This window comes from Synchiropus splendidus, chromosome 13, assembly GCF_027744825.2.
Source record: "Synchiropus splendidus isolate RoL2022-P1 chromosome 13, RoL_Sspl_1.0, whole genome shotgun sequence".
Taxonomy (NCBI): domain Eukaryota; kingdom Metazoa; phylum Chordata; class Actinopteri; order Syngnathiformes; family Callionymidae; genus Synchiropus; species Synchiropus splendidus.
In genome coordinates, this window is record NC_071346.1 from 6,297,883 (window position 1) to 6,315,855 (window position 17,973).

The 17,973-nt window shown below is 44.7% G+C and overlaps 1 protein-coding gene across 2 annotated transcripts; it reads right to left on the reverse strand.

The window, feature by feature from the left end:
- Positions 1-930: 930 nt before the first annotated feature.
- Positions 931-17,078, reverse strand: LOC128769063 (desmoplakin-A-like). Of its 2 annotated transcripts, none has more exons than XM_053882345.1 (24): positions 16,556-17,078; positions 15,487-15,571; positions 15,288-15,406; positions 14,940-15,084; positions 12,608-12,733; positions 12,462-12,521; positions 11,968-12,135; positions 11,796-11,900; positions 11,640-11,735; positions 11,452-11,577; positions 11,008-11,160; positions 10,777-10,931; positions 9,698-9,824; positions 9,452-9,638; positions 9,121-9,371; positions 8,859-9,040; positions 8,576-8,714; positions 7,817-8,010; positions 7,585-7,747; positions 7,355-7,438; positions 7,173-7,280; positions 6,633-6,731; positions 4,732-6,546; positions 931-4,534 (listed from the first exon to the last, which is right to left on the reverse strand). In XM_053882345.1, the coding sequence occupies exons 1-24, from the start codon at positions 16,807-16,809 to the stop codon at positions 1,325-1,327; spliced, it is 8,151 nt and encodes a 2,716-aa protein (XP_053738320.1). In that variant the 5' UTR covers positions 16,810-17,078; the 3' UTR covers positions 931-1,324. The 2 variants fall into 2 exon arrangements, with proteins under 2 accessions (XP_053738320.1, XP_053738321.1); XM_053882346.1 differs by having other exon boundaries at positions 6,049-6,546; positions 16,556-17,076.
- Between the last annotated feature and the right edge of the window lie 895 nt (positions 17,079-17,973).

Below are 17,973 nucleotides of genomic sequence, written 5' to 3' on the forward strand. Positions count from 1 at the left end.
GTTTTAAAATAAATCACACTGTTATGAAACATTGAAAAGGCAATCCAGCGCTTTAAAAGCCGCAACAACGTTCCGTTAAAACATACGTTAAACGAGTAAAATACACTTTTTACGACGCTCTATAACGGCAGATGGAGTCTTTAAAGGGAAAACGTCGCCAGCAGTTTCTGTTTAAAATTCCGTTTAACATGCTACAAATATGCATTTATCTATCGAATATAACTTTATATTTTTGTTTTTCCAAACAAGCACCAACAGTTAAGTTGCTATGATATTTGTCTTCACATTTCAGAATAAGTTAGTACTAATGTATGGTATTAACTGTTATTTTATTAATAAATAAACTATTTTAATGTGTTCTACATACAACATTGTCCATGTTCTGCAATGCATCACAATATTCAAATCAAATCAAATATTATAGTAGAATAATGGTATTCAACTGTAACTGCTGCATGTAATTTAAAAAATATAAAAATAAATAGTGCCGACTCAAGTCTTTCTTGGCCAGCGTCCAATGTTTTAATATTTGAAAGTCCTCTTTTGCTGTTTTTACCATGATTTATTCTCTTTTTTGCGCCACAATAGTAAGGAAGGGTGTCCTTCAGTGAGTTTTGCAGAAGATGGAAATTGGTTCATTCCGTTTTAAACTATTTTTATTGAACCTTTCTTGTCCTGTAATTTATTCATCAGTTCATTAGTCAACATTGTAGGTTGATAAATAAATGAAATGACCTGTTTTTAAACTATTTTTTGATCGCTGTCCTCACCACACCCTACGTGACCAACCGATGACTCAGCATTTACCTTCCGCCTGCCCTCAAGAGAGTGAGGAAGTTGGTCCGTTTGGTGCAAGAATATTCTATGCTACTGATTTGCTATTTTGAATCACACTTCAAACACAATAACAAACCCGAACTTTGGTTGTATTAACGTCTTTATTTCTTCAATCGTAAAGCAAGCCATGTTAAGTGATCAGCAGTTTCGAAAATCAGGCAAAAACACTTGAACTCAATAATAAAATGTTTCTATAACAGACACAATACAGCAAGCTACAAGTGTCATAAAAAAAACCAACAACAAATTGTTTAGGCGTGTGACGCAGCACCGCTACACAATGTGTCAATGAAGCCATATATTAATATCAAGACAAAACTATTCATTCAACTTTCCAACTTTGATCCTTAAAAAGATGAAATCACCAAATCCCCCCCCCAAAAAATGCAAATCCATTACAATCTGTCGGCGTCGAAACATACAGTATGTCTACCTGTGAGCTATTTTAGCAAAGCTAGGGAGTAAATATGGCGGACAGCGCGGCTTGTCAGTGGGTGCTAGAGCTGTGGGTGGTGCTGCTGGAAGAGAAGCTGAAGGTGTAATTTGAAGAATAATCAACGCTTTGTCTTCGAGATCCGTTTCTGGAGCTCGGGCGGGAACCAGGCCTGGATCCAGGGTTGGAGACGTTGTAAGGGCTGCTGATGCCTTTGCTGGATATAGAGGAGGCCTGCAGCAACTTCATTCCGTTGCTTTCTTCCACCATGCAGCTATCCATCGCGTCCTTGTATGAGATTTTCAGCTTGGTTTTGGGGCAGGTCAAGTTCTTCTGGTGGGTCTTCACATCCTGAAGCTTCTGTGCCGCCTGGCCGTCGAGCCAACCCTTGCGAATAGCCTCTTCGATGGAAATCCGATGTCCGCTCTCGGGCTCGATCAGGCCGCCGGTCAAGTACTGGAACTCCAGGAACCTCTGACCGGCTTCATAAGGCAGCCATGACTCCTTCACAGCCTGAGCTGCAGACATCTTTCTTTTGGTCTTCACATCCTCAAAGCCGTTAAAGGCTTTCTGGGCGGGTTTCAACTTTGAAGCGAAGCTTTCATCGATGACGCATTGATGGACAGCATCCTGCAGTGACAGCCTCTCACCTGTGGCGGGGTTTATTATACCCCCGGTGCACACTTGCGCCTCCAACAACCTCTGTGCTGTTATGGTATCAACAATCCCTCTTTTGAGCCCCTCTGCTATAGTTATCTTCTCCATGGTCTCGGTATCGAATATGGCTCCTACGGGACTGTGGTCGTCGAACATCTCAGGGGGGGAGACAGTGATGGAAATACTGTTGAACCGCCTGCGGACAGTTGGGGAGGACGGCGCAGCTTGGGTGGGGCTGCTGCAGGTGACCATGTCTTCAACACTGCTGGTGGAAATAGTCATCTCGCTGCTACTGCTCCTGCTGGATATCAAATCGGCAAACTGCGTCAAGGACATTTTTCCAGAGCGATAGTTATCCATGGTCCCTTGGTCAATGATGGCACGCTCAAGGCAGTCTTGGATGTCATACTTGGTGCCGGTCTTCCTATCCACGATCACGACACGTGCAGCTCCATCTGATCCTGTGATTGTGATTTCCTCCCACTCACACTCCTGTTCTGACAAGTCTAAGAAGGTGTCGTAGTCAATCAGCTGCTTGTGATAGGCCTCCCTCACAGACATCTCCAAACCCGTGTCAGGATCAACAATCACCACCCTCCTTTTGCGGAGGACATTGGTTCGGCTTTCCTCTGATGTTTGGGCCTTATTTTTGTCTCCGAAGGGCAGAAGAACTAGGCCTGTCTTTGGATCTGTAATGCAACGCTCCTTCAGCTGAAGGTACGTGAGGTTCTCTTTGGTGTTGGGGTCAAAGAACCCTTTGGTGTCATCTCCCTCATAAGTCAAAATCTCATTCATTTCCTCGTCGAAATATCCCCTTTTGTATGCGACGTCAACATCGATACGATGACTCTCTTTGGGATCGATGATTCCTCCGCTGGCGATTTGAGCTTCAAGCAGGCGGATTCCATGACCCTTCTCAATCAGATCCTTCTCGATGGCCTGGAAGAGGGAGATGGTCTTGCCCGTCGATGGGTCTCTGTAGCCAGTCACTGCCTTTTCTGCTGACAACAGCTTGTTCTTAAACTCCTTACCGATAAGAGATCTTTTGGCAGCCTCCTCAACTGTCAGGAAAATATTGTTCACCGGATCAACAATGAAACCAGACGCTGCTTGGGCCTCGAGGAGCTCCAAGGTGGTTCCTCTCATGAGTAGACCTTCCTTCATCGCCTGGTAAAAGGGCATGATTCTGTCTTCCGCTTCGACATAGAGCCCAGCGATACAGGTCGAGCCATAAAGGTATGACTTGAGCCTGTCCTCGATATCCTTGCTGGATATTTCGCCTCTGTTGAGTTTGGCCAGGTCGGTTTCGTCGAGAAGCTCGGCATTGACGAGTTCAGTCAAACTGACTTCCCCTCTCAGACCCTTCACCGTCATTGGCTTCTCTGGACCGCGCAGCAGGAGCAACCCATTCACAGGTTCTATCGTGCATTTCTTGCGAAGGTCGCTGTAGCTGATTTTGTCTCCTGTCGCTGGATCCAGGTAGCAGGTGGGTTTTTTATTCAAAGCCCTGTACAGATCCTCGTCAATGAGGTTGCGATCTAAGGCCAGATCCTTAGGGAGGAACACACCCAGCACCGGGTCGATGATGCCTCCCACGGACTCTTGCGCCTGCAGCAGGCGTACCGCCATGTCTTTGTCCACTCTACCCTGTTTGCAAGCCTGACCTACAGACAAGACTTTGCCACTGAATGGATCTTTGAAGCCAACACTGGCAGCCTCTGCTTTCAGCAAAACATCTCTGTCGTCTGTGTCGACAATCCCCCTGGAACAGGCTGTGTCCACCGACATCTTTTCATTGAACGTGGGGTCCACAATGTAGCCAGTTGCTGCCTGAGCTTCCAGGAGCATGATGCAGCTCTCGGGACTAAGGAAGTTTTTGTTTTTAGCTTCAGTGAAGGGCATTTTTCCTTGTGAACCTGATGTAATTCCAGAAATCACACCGGTGCCTTTGAGGGGAACCTGGATGTCTACGGCAACGTCATCAACCGTTCTTTGTCCCTTCAGGAGCTGCTCCAGGGTGGCCTTGGTGATAATGCCGCAGTCGCAGAGCTGGTGCGCTGTGACCTTGCGGCGGACACCATTGAAAACAAGCTTGGACGGATCGATGGTTGGGAATTTCTCATCGGTCTGGGTCTGTCTGGCAAGAGTGCTGGGCCTCTGCTTCAGCCTCTGTATCTCTTTCTGCAAGGCGTCTCGTACAAGAGCCAGCTCGGCCGCTTCCTTCTCTGAAAGCAACAGCCTGCTCTTGAACTTCTCCTCAATAGTACGGAGCTCTCTCATGAGCCTTTCGATCTCATTCTTCAGAGAGAGGCGTTCCCGGTCGGCCTTATCCCGATCTGACTCAAACTGGCGGATCTGGCTTTCTTTTAGCTCAAACTGACTCTTCATGTATTTGGAATCTTTAAGGGTAGAATTGAGCTCGTCCTGAATGCGCTGCTTGTTGCGCAGCTCGGTCTCCAGCGTGATCTTGATACGGTTCAGCTCTTCTTCCAGGCGCTGGTAGCGGAGCTTGTCCTGCTCCAGCATTTTGAGCTTGGACAGCAGGCTGTCCCTCTCCATCTGGAGCTCAGTGTACTGGCTTTGAGACTCATGCACCATCATGGACGTCTGCAAAAAGAACACAGGGTTACGCCGAGCACAGACACACTTAAATTTTGAGCAGAAATTTCATGCATGGCTGCAGAAGCATTCGGAAGTTAGTTGAAAGCAGTGACACTCCCAACACTTTTGTTGTGGCAGCCTTGTGAAACATGCAGAAGCAGGAGCTGATTGAAATGAAGTAGAGATGATCCCGCAATCAATACCTCAAGAGATTGCTTTCGGAATTTCTCTATTTCCAGTTCTAACTTTTCTCTCTCCGTGGTCAGGCCATTGATGAGCGCCTGGAGCTCCGCCGTCTTCTTGGTGCTAGTCTGCAGCTGGACGTGCAGGGCCGCGATCTGAGTGGCGCTCTCTCCGTCGATGGCGTCTTTGCTCATCCTCAGCTCCTCCCGTTCCTGTCTGACCGCCCTCAGCTCCTCCTCCAGCCTCAGCCTCTCCTTCGTCAGGTTCTGCGTCATCGTCTTCAACGTACCGATCTCGGCGGTGGTCTCGTTCAGCTGGCGGCTCTTCTCCTCGATGGTCCGGTAAAGGCCTTCGTTTCGCTGGTTGAGCTCGTGGACTTTAGCCTGCTCTTGCTGGAGCTTCTGTTTCAGAGCCCTGAGCTCGGCGGTGATAGCTGCGAGTTCTTCTTTTGTTATTCTGTGGTCCTTCTGGCTCCTGTCCAGGGCGTCCTGAAGGGACCTGAGATCCTGCTCGTATTTCCTCCCAGTGTTGGAGGCTTCCAGCTGGATGGACTTCAGGCTGCTGATGGTAGTCGTGTGCTCCCTGCAGGTCTGCGTCACCCTCTCCAACTCCGACTCCAGCCTCTTTCTTCGAGTGAACTCTTCCTGGTTTGCCCTTTTCTGTTTCTCCAACTCAGCTTCCATTACATCCAAAGAGTTTTGAAGGTCTTTGATGCGGGTCTGAAGCCTGACAGAGCTCTGCTCGGCTTTGGCTTTTTCACTCGCCTGCTTCTGAAGTTCCACTTTGGTGATGTGGATCTCTTCCTCCGACACTTTCAGCCTGTTAATCGTATCGACTTGGGACGCGTTCTTGGACCTCAGCTCAGCTTCTGTCTGCCTCAGCTGATTGAGCTCCAGCTCTAACGCTCTCCTCTTCTTGCCTTCCTCCTCCAGGTTGAAGGTCAAGACGCTGATTTGCCTGCTCTTCTCCTGATTACCCTTCACTGCCTCCTTTAGATTCTGCTCATCGTCTCCTCTCTGCTGCTTGAGGGTTCTGATCTGAACCTCCAGCTCACTCCGAATCCGAGTCTCCTGCGCCACAGACGCCCTCTGCTGGTTGGCTTCCAGCTCGGCTCTGTTTTTCTGCTCCTCAGCGTAAGACACGGACTGCCTGAGTCTCCTCAGCTCCTCTTCCACATCTCTCTTCTCCGCAGCGAGCCTGTCCAATTGCAGTCGCAGATCTGCGGTGTCCTCTTCTTTCTTCTGAGAGGCTTTCAGGATGGTGGTCTTGGTGACGTGGATTTCTGACTCATACGTCTGCTTAAGCTGACTTATCTCCTGGTTGCACTGTGTTCTTACCTTTGAGATATCAGATTCAGCAATTCTTCGACGTCCTGTTTCCTCTTCTAACAGTATCTTCAGCCTCTCCAGTTCACGTTCCTTGTCCTTCACTGACTTCTCTAAATCAATCTTGGCCCAGTTGAGCTCCTCCAGCTCTTTCTGTCTGCGCCGGATGACTCCCTCGTACTCTTCCTGCTGGCTGGCGTAGCGCTCTTCGGCCAGCCGCTTCTTCCTCTTCTCTTCTTCCAGCTGGTACTTGAGGCGGGTCAGCTGCTCTTGGAGTTCCTGGATCTGAGTTTGTGTGCTGTCCAGACTCTCCCGGGCAGCATTGACTTGGAAAGCCGAGGTTCTTTTCACTTCTTCCATTGAGATGAGCTGCTCTTTGGACAGATTGAGATCCAGCTTGTACTTGGCCAACAGATCTTCCAGGGTCTTGTATTTCAGGCCTTGATCCTGAAGGTTCTCTCTGAGGAGCCTTAGTTCTTCCTCAAGCATTTCAATCCTGGTGTTGCGGATCTGTGATGGAGCACAAAATGGTGCGTCATTTATATTGGCATCATAGACTACATCTGAGGTGGTCATGGGTTCAGTGTGACACCCACCTTCAGCTCCTCCATGTTCTTCAGCAGCTCACCAAGGAACTTGTAGTAGTCGCCTGAGCGGGTGAGCAGCTCAATGTAGTTGGACTGAACCTCAGCTGCCTGTCGTAAACACATAAATGAAGATTCAGTTTCAATAAATCAGTCATGAATCTGGATACTACACACCTGTTGTGTCATATACTTTATGAGTAGATGCACGTTGGATTAACTGTTTTAACGGCTGATGATCTGCTTGAACTTGTGTGGTGAACAAGCGCTAGCGCTAACTAGTCAGTGGGCGGTCTATTATCCAATTGAATTGAAAACATTATTAAGCAAATGTAAGTGGATGAAATAAGGCATTTATAAAACGGATTTAAGCTGTAAATATATAGTAGCTGTGGTTTGTATGGACTAAAGTTGGTGGCTAAGGCAGTTAGCATTCAGGAGCATTGCTAACTTCAACATTTATTTTTTAAGTTGCGATTATACGGCTTTTAATTTAACAATAACCAGAGATAGATAAAACCAATAACACTACAGTTTAGATTGTGTTCTCACCTCTTGTCTGACGACAGTAGCTGGCGACTGTAGCATCGTTCTCTTGATGGGAATGTTGAGCAGAGTCTCCAGGCCGGAGCTGTAGGAAGCCAGCTCCATCTCGTAGTCCTGATAACACGTCACAGAGTTCTCATTATTTCCACCCTTGCTGCTGCGCATTCCAAGCAAAGACAACTCCGCACCTTGATGGAGGCAGCAAAGGTGTCCGCGTCTTTCTGGACATGATCTACTTTCTCCTTTTTGCCAGCAATTTCACTGTGAAGCGCCTGGAAAGGTAAGAAATGTAAATTCATAAGTGAGTCAGGCTCATGACTGTCTGTGGTGCTTTTATTATTTCATTGTAAAAAAAGGCTAAACTGTTAGCGGGTCATTGAGAATTTACATTTCATATTAGCATCAAGCGAGTTGATACCTTTTGCTTGTTGAGGTGTTCCGTCACCGTCTGGATGTCATTGAGCTTGACCGTCTGGAGACTGTCCTGGCGCTTCTTGGCGTCCTTGATCCAGTCCTCAGCCAAGGTCCGGTTCTGGTTATAATCCTTGAGCTGCTTCTCCTGCTTGTCCATCTCCCAAATCCTGAACAGAGTCAGTGGAATGAATGCATCGATTTCATTGGAGGTAAAAGCACAGCGGACTGTTGGCTACCTGTTGTCTATCTGGGCATGAATGCGGCGCCAGCGGTCCGACATCTGACACACCAGCTCGGAGAACTTGGACAAATCCACGTCACACTTGTGGTAGGGATCCGTGATCTGACTGTTCCAGTGGACGGCTTTAGACAGGTCCGACTCCATCGCAGTCAGCAGGTTTCTTTTCAGCTCCAAGTCACTCTTCATTTGCTGAATTACAAAACAACTTCATTTAGTATTTCTTCTGCACCACAAAATAAAAAAAATGGCTTGTAACCTCCAATAAGATATATGACCAACCAACGTCACATATGATTTTATGTTTACATTTACATTTTTTTACATTACATACAAGTGTAATTCACACCTTAAAATTAAATAAAAACTAATGAAACTGTGTTTAGAACACTTTAAAATATATATTTAAAAAAATTCAAATCTATATTTTCAGGTCTGTGAACATTTCATTGTACAATTATTATATTATTATGTTACAATAGTGCAATTATTCACTTATCCTGTGAAATAAAATTTAAATTTTTCCACGTACTGTGTAACATTTTACATAAAATGTTTTTTTTTTTTATAAAAAATTAATTTGCTTGCAACCCAACTCACAGTCCTATACATCTATATTTTCAACTTATTTATTTATTTTAACTAAATCTATATTTATTGTCATTCAATAATTTATTTCCAAATGATTTGTTTTAGAACGTAGTTTGACATCCACCTAGCTTCATGTCAGTTAGCTACGCAGCTCAGAAGTACAAACCTTGAGGGTGCTACGATAGTTGTCCAACTCCCGCGGGTCCAGGGAGGTGGTCTCCTTCTCGGTCAGCCGAGCCTCATGGACTTTGATGATGTCCTCAGCCTGGAGGAGACTCTGAAGCAGAGCTTGGAGGGCAGACAGTCTGGACAACAACATTGCAAGACAAACTTATATTAGGGTTTTATGCCAGTAACATAGTGGGATATGAACACAAAACATGAGCTCTCCATCATGTTTTGAGTTCAACGCTGCTGACCCTCAAGCATGTTCTGAAACTGAAGCTCACCTTTGGATGTAGGCGGAGTAAAGTCCCTGCAGGCCTCCGAGTTTGGCGTTGATGATTTCCAGCTCGGAGCGCAGGAACTTGGCGTGCTCCGAGTCAGCAGGGATCCCCTCCAGCTGCTTGATGATCACCTCTCTCAGACGGATGTACTCGTCGTGAATTGAGTCCAAATCTTGGTGCACGTTCTGAGAACACACACACACATACAGGGATAGATGACAATATTCAGCTGACAGTTAGGTGGCGTGAGAGGGGAAGCTCATACCTGCATCTTCTGGATGTGGACGGCGCACTCGTGAAGGCCGTTCTCCCCCATGTGGACGTGGAGGTGGCTGGTCAGGCCCGACTCGGCCAGCTCCAGTCTGCGTCGGATCTCCTGCAGGCTGTTGAGCAGACTGAGGCTGACGGCAGGGGCCGGCGGCTGCACCGACACCTTGGTCACCGTGGTCTTGGTCACCTTGGAAGACTTACTGGTGTCCGGTTTTGTGGGCTCCACCTTGACCACCTCCTCACCTCCTAGCAGAACCGAAAGAAAGGAAAGGGTGAGATGAAATGAAACGTTTGTTAGAATGAGCCAAGCTCCGAGCAGCACTGACTGTATGAGGGCAGCTGAATGATCAGTGTATCGTAGTGGTTCTGGGCTTTGTCAAAGTGGCTCTGGATGTTCTTCTTGTCCTCCTCGCCAAACAGCTCTGAGCCCTGACTGGTGCGCAGGAACTCTTGGTAGTGGGTCTCCAGTCGTTTGATGAGGCTGCGGTACTCGTCTGGACGCATCTTGGACAACTGGTGCGCAGAAGACGGTCAGTCAACGGAAAGAGGGAGCGTGGTGCTCACGGACTCACCATGCTGACTGTCAGGGAGTTGATGTAGTTGATGTCTTTCAGGCAGTACTGCCACGAGATGAGACTCTTAATGTTGATGTACAGTTGGTTCCAGATGCCCATGATGGCTTCATAATACTGCTCATTCCTAATGGACGAAAGTGCAATTTTAGCATTTACAATGACATTTTCCACCACCAGGGCGCCTTGTATCGACGCAAGAAGCCAGCGAGCAGGAGCATTTCACCACGTCTGCTTTTGCTGAGCTTCTAATTCGACAGTTGAACAACTAAATAGCGTGGATGTAACGTTTTATGTGTGGATATAGCTCAGAATTTGCTGAACTGCTCGTAGAGGCAGTGTGTTGTAGACCCTTAGGTTTCTTTTATCGAATATAAAAGCAGAAATTATTGAGCCATAAGAGCCAGAATTGAGGGAATATTTGGAGAAAGAGGACACTGTTTGTTCACTTTTGTGTCTAGTTTTGTGTCTAAAGACAGTTTCTCACGCTGGGGTCAATGGGATTAACGGACAGACTACACAACCCAGAGGCAGCCAACAGTGTTAACTGTAGATTCAACAGGTAGTCTTAGTGCCAGACATTAACCGCACTTTCTCAAGGATTTGCATCAAAAATATATATTTTTTTGACTGCCCGTTCAATAACTTAATGTCATCATTTACCACAGAAATGTCCTTTCTGTCCTGACTGTTTAAAAATAAATAAATAATAAATAACAAAATAAATAAATAAAGTACTAATAATAATAATACTAGAATTAATATTATTATTAACTATTAATAATAGTATATTACTTATAATAATAATAATAATAATAATAATAATAATAATAATGCTATTATTGATAATAATAATAACGTTATTATATTATTATTAGTAGTAGTAGTAATAGTAGTCATAGTAGTAATAGTAATAAAACAATAAATTGAGATGAAAAACCAGATTAGTACTATTATTTAAGTATTTAAAAAGCTAAATAATATGAATTTAATTACACATCTATTTGAACCAGTCAGAAGGTCACGTGGATTTCAGGAAAGCGGCTAAATAAACGTGTCTTTCAAGTTTCACTTCTCACTTGGTGGCGAGGCCGATGCTGAGCGGGTTGGGTGGGGGGATGAGCAGACACACGGAGGGGATCAGCATGTCCAGACCTCCAGGACCGGTCACCAGCCACTTGCTGCGCTGCGAGTTGTCCTTCAGGATGCCCTCGTTGCCCTTCAAAATCCCTTTCTGCAGCACCGAAATGAGAATGACTCCCACTGCTTTTCAGGTTTCCTGCACCTGTGTCTGTGTGTGTGTGTCTGACCTGGTCTTGCTTGAAGTCACACAGGGCCTGGACCATCACCTGGCCAGTGTTCCTCTCCTCAGGGTTGCGAGGTTTGAGCCTCACGATGCTCTTGGACTTGTTGACCAAACTTTGGACTTGACGTTTGTTCTCCATGATGCGCTCCTTCTCTTTCTGCGTGGCAAGAAGTTTCGACTTACGTTCATGACATGACTATATAAATAGACTTGCTGTAACCTCAGACAGGTCATATTTGAAAACTCTTACTCCTGCCTGAACAAAGCTAAAAGCAATTATCTTTTGAGTAAACACTCCTGATCTGACCCGATAAGAACCCAGATCTGTCTGGAAACGCTTATACTAGCAGCCAAACCAGTCAAGCAGGTGAGCTGCTCTAATCTCATATGTAGGACAGTGTTACGCTTGGTGACATACAGCCCGAGGCGTCCGCCATTTCAAACTCACCTCCAGGTTCTTGAGCAGCTCCGTGAGGCTCTCCAGAGGAGTGTTCTTGTCGCAGGTGAACTTGTTGCGAATGTTCTCGTGCTCCCTCTGGAGCTTGGCGTAGGTGTCATTGGCCTCCTTGAAAAACTGCAGGAAGCGATGGCTTTAGCAGGAGAAGGAGTGGCCTGTAGGGGGTGCTGATAACTCACCTGGCTGTAGGCAGCATTCTCCTTCAAGTGGACGTGAATGCACTTGGTGATCTGGAGTAGCCAGCTCCACTGGGTCTGCAGAGTGTCCATGTAGGCCTGCAGGTATTTCAACGTCAAAACCCAAATTATCCGAAGCAGCGGTGACACCAATCGTACCTCAATTTTATCCGAAGCGGGGTGGTTGTTGCTCAAGAGTCCATCTGCTTTCACTTTCAGCTTGTTCAGCTCCTTCTCCTTCTCCTCCAGGTCTCTCATCAGCCTCTGAGACGTGGATTCAGACTTGTTTAACACCAAGCGCTTTACATTAACACGGGTTTAACAGTCCTACCGAGTAGCTCTCTTGCTTCTTGGGGATGTACTGGTCGATGTTTTTGTCGCCCCAGTCGAACACCAGCTCCTCCTCTTCCCTCTCGTTCACCCACATGATGGCGCGGAAGATCTCCTCGATGATGCCCTGCAGCTCTCGCAGCTGTCCGATGCGGTTGTGGGACATTTTCTAAGGTGTTATGGAAGAAGAAGTTTCAATCACAAACAGCAAAGAAGGAGCCAGCGTTGCCATATTATTGGCATTGGGCAAAGATTTAATAAAACTCCAGCAGCTATTCCTAGTTTTATGTAAAGACACTGCTCTTTCTTTTTTTTAAAAAGAAGCTCATTCTCTTCTCCAAAGCCACGGAAGCTAGCAGATGAAGAGGGATGACTGCAACTAGTTCTTCCTGATGATGCTTATGTCGGGTCACGGCATCCACTGGGCCCTAAATGGCCTGCAAACCATGGGTTTGAGACCCCGCTTTACACTTAACACAGTGATGGAAAAATCACCTGCAAACTGTCCCATTCTTGGTCCAAAACATGAAGATTGGCTCTGTCTCCACGCATGTTCTAATGAATAAAAAAAAATTGAGTCATAAATGAGTTTAAAACTTGAGTTAAAGTGATACCGAACCACAGAAGTGAAGCTCACATACCAGGTCATCTCTGGCCCGGTCCACCTCTGGACTCCTCTGGAGTGAACTGTGAACTTTGCTGTGGCTCATGATCTGGTTCTCGATGGTAGCAGAATCGTCCCCCCAGGGAGCCGTCTCGATCATCCGCTGTGGAACAAAGTGAGCTTGGTTCAATTCCTTGAGATTTAAAGGTTCGTTTGGAATAACTGAAAGATTGTGCAGCTCTTTTTTCCATGCCTTCTGCACTTTCTAACAGAACCATTGACCAGGAACTGAAGAAGCATCATTGTTCTAAACCATGGGAACAGAAGGTCCCAGGGTCTTTCAGGGACACCACACTGTAAATCTCTGAACTGAGAGTGTTTCAAAGAGTCTGGCCAGTGGCAGTAAAAATGTGTTCCAAAGTGACTGTTGTTGTGAGTGATAGAGCTTCAACAGTTGCATGTTAAAAAGCGAGACCACCCGGCTGCCACACTATTCCCCTTTGATTTTGAGAAAAGATGGAATATTTAGGAGATTATTTTGTAGAACCAAATAAAGACAGACAGATAGATAGATTCAATATAATAATAATAATAATAATAATAATAATAATAATAATAATAATAATAATAATAATAATAATAACAACAATAATAATAATAATAATAATAATCCCATACGGTATAAAACCAGTCTATTTTTGGTACATAGCTTCAAACATTTGCTTTTTCTTGGCCCGACAACTAGATGTCAGCATTTCACACCCCACAGTCAGGAGGAAACTATTCCAACAATTCCTCCCCTCGCTGTCTGAGCTCAACTCTGATAAGAGCGTTCAAACCAAACACCAGGCCTCGCCCTTCACATTTTTTTTCCCTCTTCCACCCGTCTCAAGCCTTTTGTTCTCTTGCCACTCCCTTATTTTATAACAGCCAAAACATCGAGTTAGACACCAGCGATCGAGCTGGTGCAAAGGTGCAAATACCAGTGGAGTTGTATAGTCATAAAAAGAGGCTAAAGTGTGAAGGGAAGATAAGGGTAAACAAGTGCAGTACTTGTGAAAGAATAGACCAGAGGTCAAGATCGAGATGGAGGTCTGGCTGGATTGAGGGCGTTTTCTCACGAGCATGTTTGAGCAGCAACGCTGTCATGCCCTCAACATCTGACTACACAGTGTCACATTTCACACTCTTATACTTCTCCTTCGCCGCCATCACGGCCGCTCTCTCTCTCTCTCTCTCTCTCTCTCTCTCTCGCTGTCTTCCTGCTTCTTTGTTTCCAACCTCCTGCATCTCGTCTGGCCTCTTTTCACCCATGGATCAGGTTTTGGCAGCGTGTCCAGATGGTTTCAGTTTCAGGAGGTCAGAATATGCTGTAGAGTGAGTTCATCCCCTATACCTCCCCCTCCACCCAACTCCATGCATGAACTCAGACGTGTGAGCACTTGCAGATGCGAGCGCACACAGCGCTTCTGATGCAGCCCAGTTTTTCCTTCAAAACATCACACAACAATCTCTGGATGCTAGTAAAATCAAACACCCATCGTACTACAACTCTATTACACAGACGTTTGAGTTCTGTTGAACGTAAGAATTGTTTTTTACATCAATAATGTTGATGCAAATTCATATTTTAGTATTCATTAATAACATTATTTCTCTTTCCACAGCCACACCACTATGGCGCCTTATAGATAAGCGAGGCAGGGAAGCCAGATAAGCCCTGGAAGGGTTGTGTAAAAGGCAACGGAGCTCACTTTGATGCAGAATCACAGGGAATTTATTTTCTCTCTAAAGTAAATCAACTCATCACTTCTCGGACTCAGCCTCCTCTGACAAAGCCCCTCTATTTACCTCCTTCAAAGGGAGCCCTCCCCTGGGGTTTGGAGCCCCCTGGATTGCAGCAGAGAACTCGACTCGAAGTTTAAATCGAGGGTCTATGCATAATTCATCACTCTCTCCTAGCAAAACACAAATACTAAAAATACAAAGAATGTGTAGTTTGATTTTGATATATATATATATATACTGTATATATATTTTTATGTAAACAAGACAAATAAATGAATAAAAATAACTTATGTTTTACTTTTTTTTAAAAACGGATTTGCATTTTTTGTATTTTGGTATTTAAAGTGATTTATTTTTACATTACAAGTTCATTCTTCATTTTTTGTACATTGTTTAAATTTAAAAAATATCTTTTAGCAACATATTAAAGCAAATATTTTCCATTAATGACAATTACATTTTCTTTGATAATGTCCTTCCACAGGGAAAGAAATATAGTTTGATTTTATTTTTTCTATTTATTAATGACTGTAGACATGTATATACATTGATCTTCATCCATCATTCACTTGTTACTGTACCTTCTGCTGGGCTATCCAGGCAATGGCGTCATTAAAGAGCCTCCCTCCATCCATGGACCCGACACTCCCTCTGTTCCGCCTGGTGGTCATGGATCCCATCAACTGCTGCTGCATCATAGAATGCATGTGCTGGAATTGGTCGACGCTGTGGATTGTCGTAAAGACAAAATGAACATCTGTAGCTGAACACTAAGTGCACAGTAAGTAGTGCTTTATTACACAGAATTATCTCCACATAGTTTGAGTTCACTTTAGCGGGGCCATTTTTAATATTGCCTCTCCAGTCAGCTGCCAAACTTGAATCTTTAAAGTCCTATACAGCTGAATAATAGAACTAAAAAGTCCGACCTCCTGAAGACATCGTTCGGGACACGCATCTGCTGAAGATCCCGGCCAACCAGCTTCAAATACTCCATTGATTCAGACGCAGCGATCAACAGCTTCTCCACCTCCACGGCTGGACCCCCCTGCACACAATCACACAACCATTTCCTCTTCCTGTTTTACACATTCTTCTCCATAGGCGCCGAGATTTTTTTTTACTCACATTCTGCAGGATCATTTTGGCTCTCTGCAGATATTCCTGACACTGGCTTGTCAGGAACATGGCCTTCTGTTGTGCACCCTGGGCACTGCCATGAAAGACAACAGGATTTAGAGCTCACTGCTAACAACAGATACTGTGCATGAAGTTTGCCTGTTTGTGCTTGAAATGATGAGTTAGAAATATTCTAAGTTAGAAATGTAATTATGCTGCACACACACACACACACACACACGTATATATATATATAGATGGATAGAGAGATATAGATAGATATATAGATCAGTAGTATTTAAGTTATTGGAATGATGGAAAAAAAGGTCAAAAACAAAATAAAAAATAAAAAATTCTGCATTAATATTGTGTAAAATATAGTAATGAACAGGTGAGTAAAAACCTTAAGTGTAAAACCAAAGTGGAGGAAACTCATTGCACAGAGAGCTAAATCATTTTTGGGTTGTTTTGCTGTGGAAAAGGAGTAAAAGTTTTATTGTTGTTAATGATTGTGGTGGGCAGAGTTTACAGCGTAAAACAAAGGAAGTGGAATGCAGGTGAGAGATGGGAAAACAGAACAGGAAGCGTAAAAGATAAGTAAACAGAAAGGACGTCAGGCTGCATATAAATGCGGCACTTGATTATTTATTAATTGAATTAAATATAGTTTTAAAAAGGACTTGGAATTGTGACATTGCTTGATCTAAACTGAAACAGAAACACGTATTTATATTGAATACAGTTTGAACCACTTTGTTGTTTGGAATAGCTATATTTATTATTGAGCAAAAGTGACACAGTATCGCCTGAGAAAAGCGATATATCAGTGACCTTGTTCTAAACTTCGGTGAAGTCAAGTATTTTTCAAAAATAACGAAAAGTTTGAAGACGAGGACCCTTGCTAACTGGGACAAAACGCGGTGATGAATGAATGAAGGAGCAGATTTGGTATTCGAGTCAGTTTTGTGACAGTGGCTGTTTAATTTTCACGAGTTTTCCGTTTAACCCGCCACAATTTGCTTTTGCTGACACAGTAGTAGCTGGATCCATGTCGGCAGGTGTATCGGGGGTCTCTCACCTGAGTCCTCCGCCGCCGCCGCCGCCGCCCACCGTACTCATCTGGATCCTCTGCCCCCCTCCCCCCGGCATGGAGGACCTGGAGAAGGTGGACGTGTAGTGGTATCCTCCTTCGCCTCCCTGGTAATCCACCGGAAAGCCGTTGCCGCCGACAAAGACATCGTTTCTGAAGCTCGGACTCGACAGATCGGGTCTGGAGTTGCTCCTCAGGCCCATGGAGGCCAGTCTGGACGTGGACCCTCCGTACTGGCTCATGTTGGAAAGTGTTGTGGAAAGTGTTTTCTCCTCGCTGCTGGCCGGTCAGAGGACAGACTGCGCCGCTCCCCTCCCCGTCTCCTGTTGCGCAGACTCTAGCTGTGGGCTGAATAGACGGAAGCTTTTTGGGGCAGAGAAACCACACCTTTACTGTGGTGTTTACGAAACACTGCTGGGAACCGAACAGCCGAACACTGAGTTATCCGCCTACCCTTCACTTGGCAAACGCAAACTTAATAAACATAACAAAAGAATAAAAGTCTCAATTACAACGACGGTTGTTTTCTTTTAGGATTCAAAAGTCGATCAATGCAATACACCTGTTGAGTCGCAGTCGCCAGTAGGTGGCAGTATACGGGGTAGCAAGCGAAGTGAATTATGGGTAATGTATGCTAGTGCTAACCGCGTAGCGCAACTAAAGTAGCCACTTTGAGGTGAGCTTCGGCAACTTATGGCAGTATTTGTGAGTTTTATCAGAAATAATTGAGTTTTTCTCCACTTTTATATTATTGTATATTTCTTTTGAAAATGTTATCGGAATAAAAGCCGAGAAAATATTCGTGACTCACCGGAATTCGCTTAGCATCTGATGAGTTTTTCAGTGGTTTGCAATGAGCTTCATGGCACGGAAATTCAGTTGATAACAGTTCTCAAAAAACTTGGGAGGCAAAGTTGATGTTAACAAATGTGAAATATGATAGTTGGTGGTCTGACTAAAATCCCTGCATATTAAATAACATGTGAATGACAGGTCGTGTTTTATGGTTTACAAAATGGCGACGTGAAATCAAACTATAAGATCACTTTTAAAAACTGAATTGTTTCTTGAGTGTTCAAGCCATTTTGTCAACAGCAAAAGTGCTTCACAGAGCAGAAATATAACACAAAACAGAGATGAGAAGTGATGCCATGAAGTATTATCTTTTATATTTGACACTGCTGGCTCCAGACTTTTGTCTTCTTTTATCAATGCAAGTGCTGCAGCCATGTGTAAACTATTACTCATACGCACTGCTTGCCATCGTTCGAAGTAAGTTAACAGAAAAAAACAGTAACCCCTTTGAATTTCTTCATGCAAAGGCAGATTTTATTTGTCAGTTATTTGTGTTTACAAAATGTGGGTCCTCTCTTAGAGTGAGCAATGGTTGTCTTTTGGTCCTCACA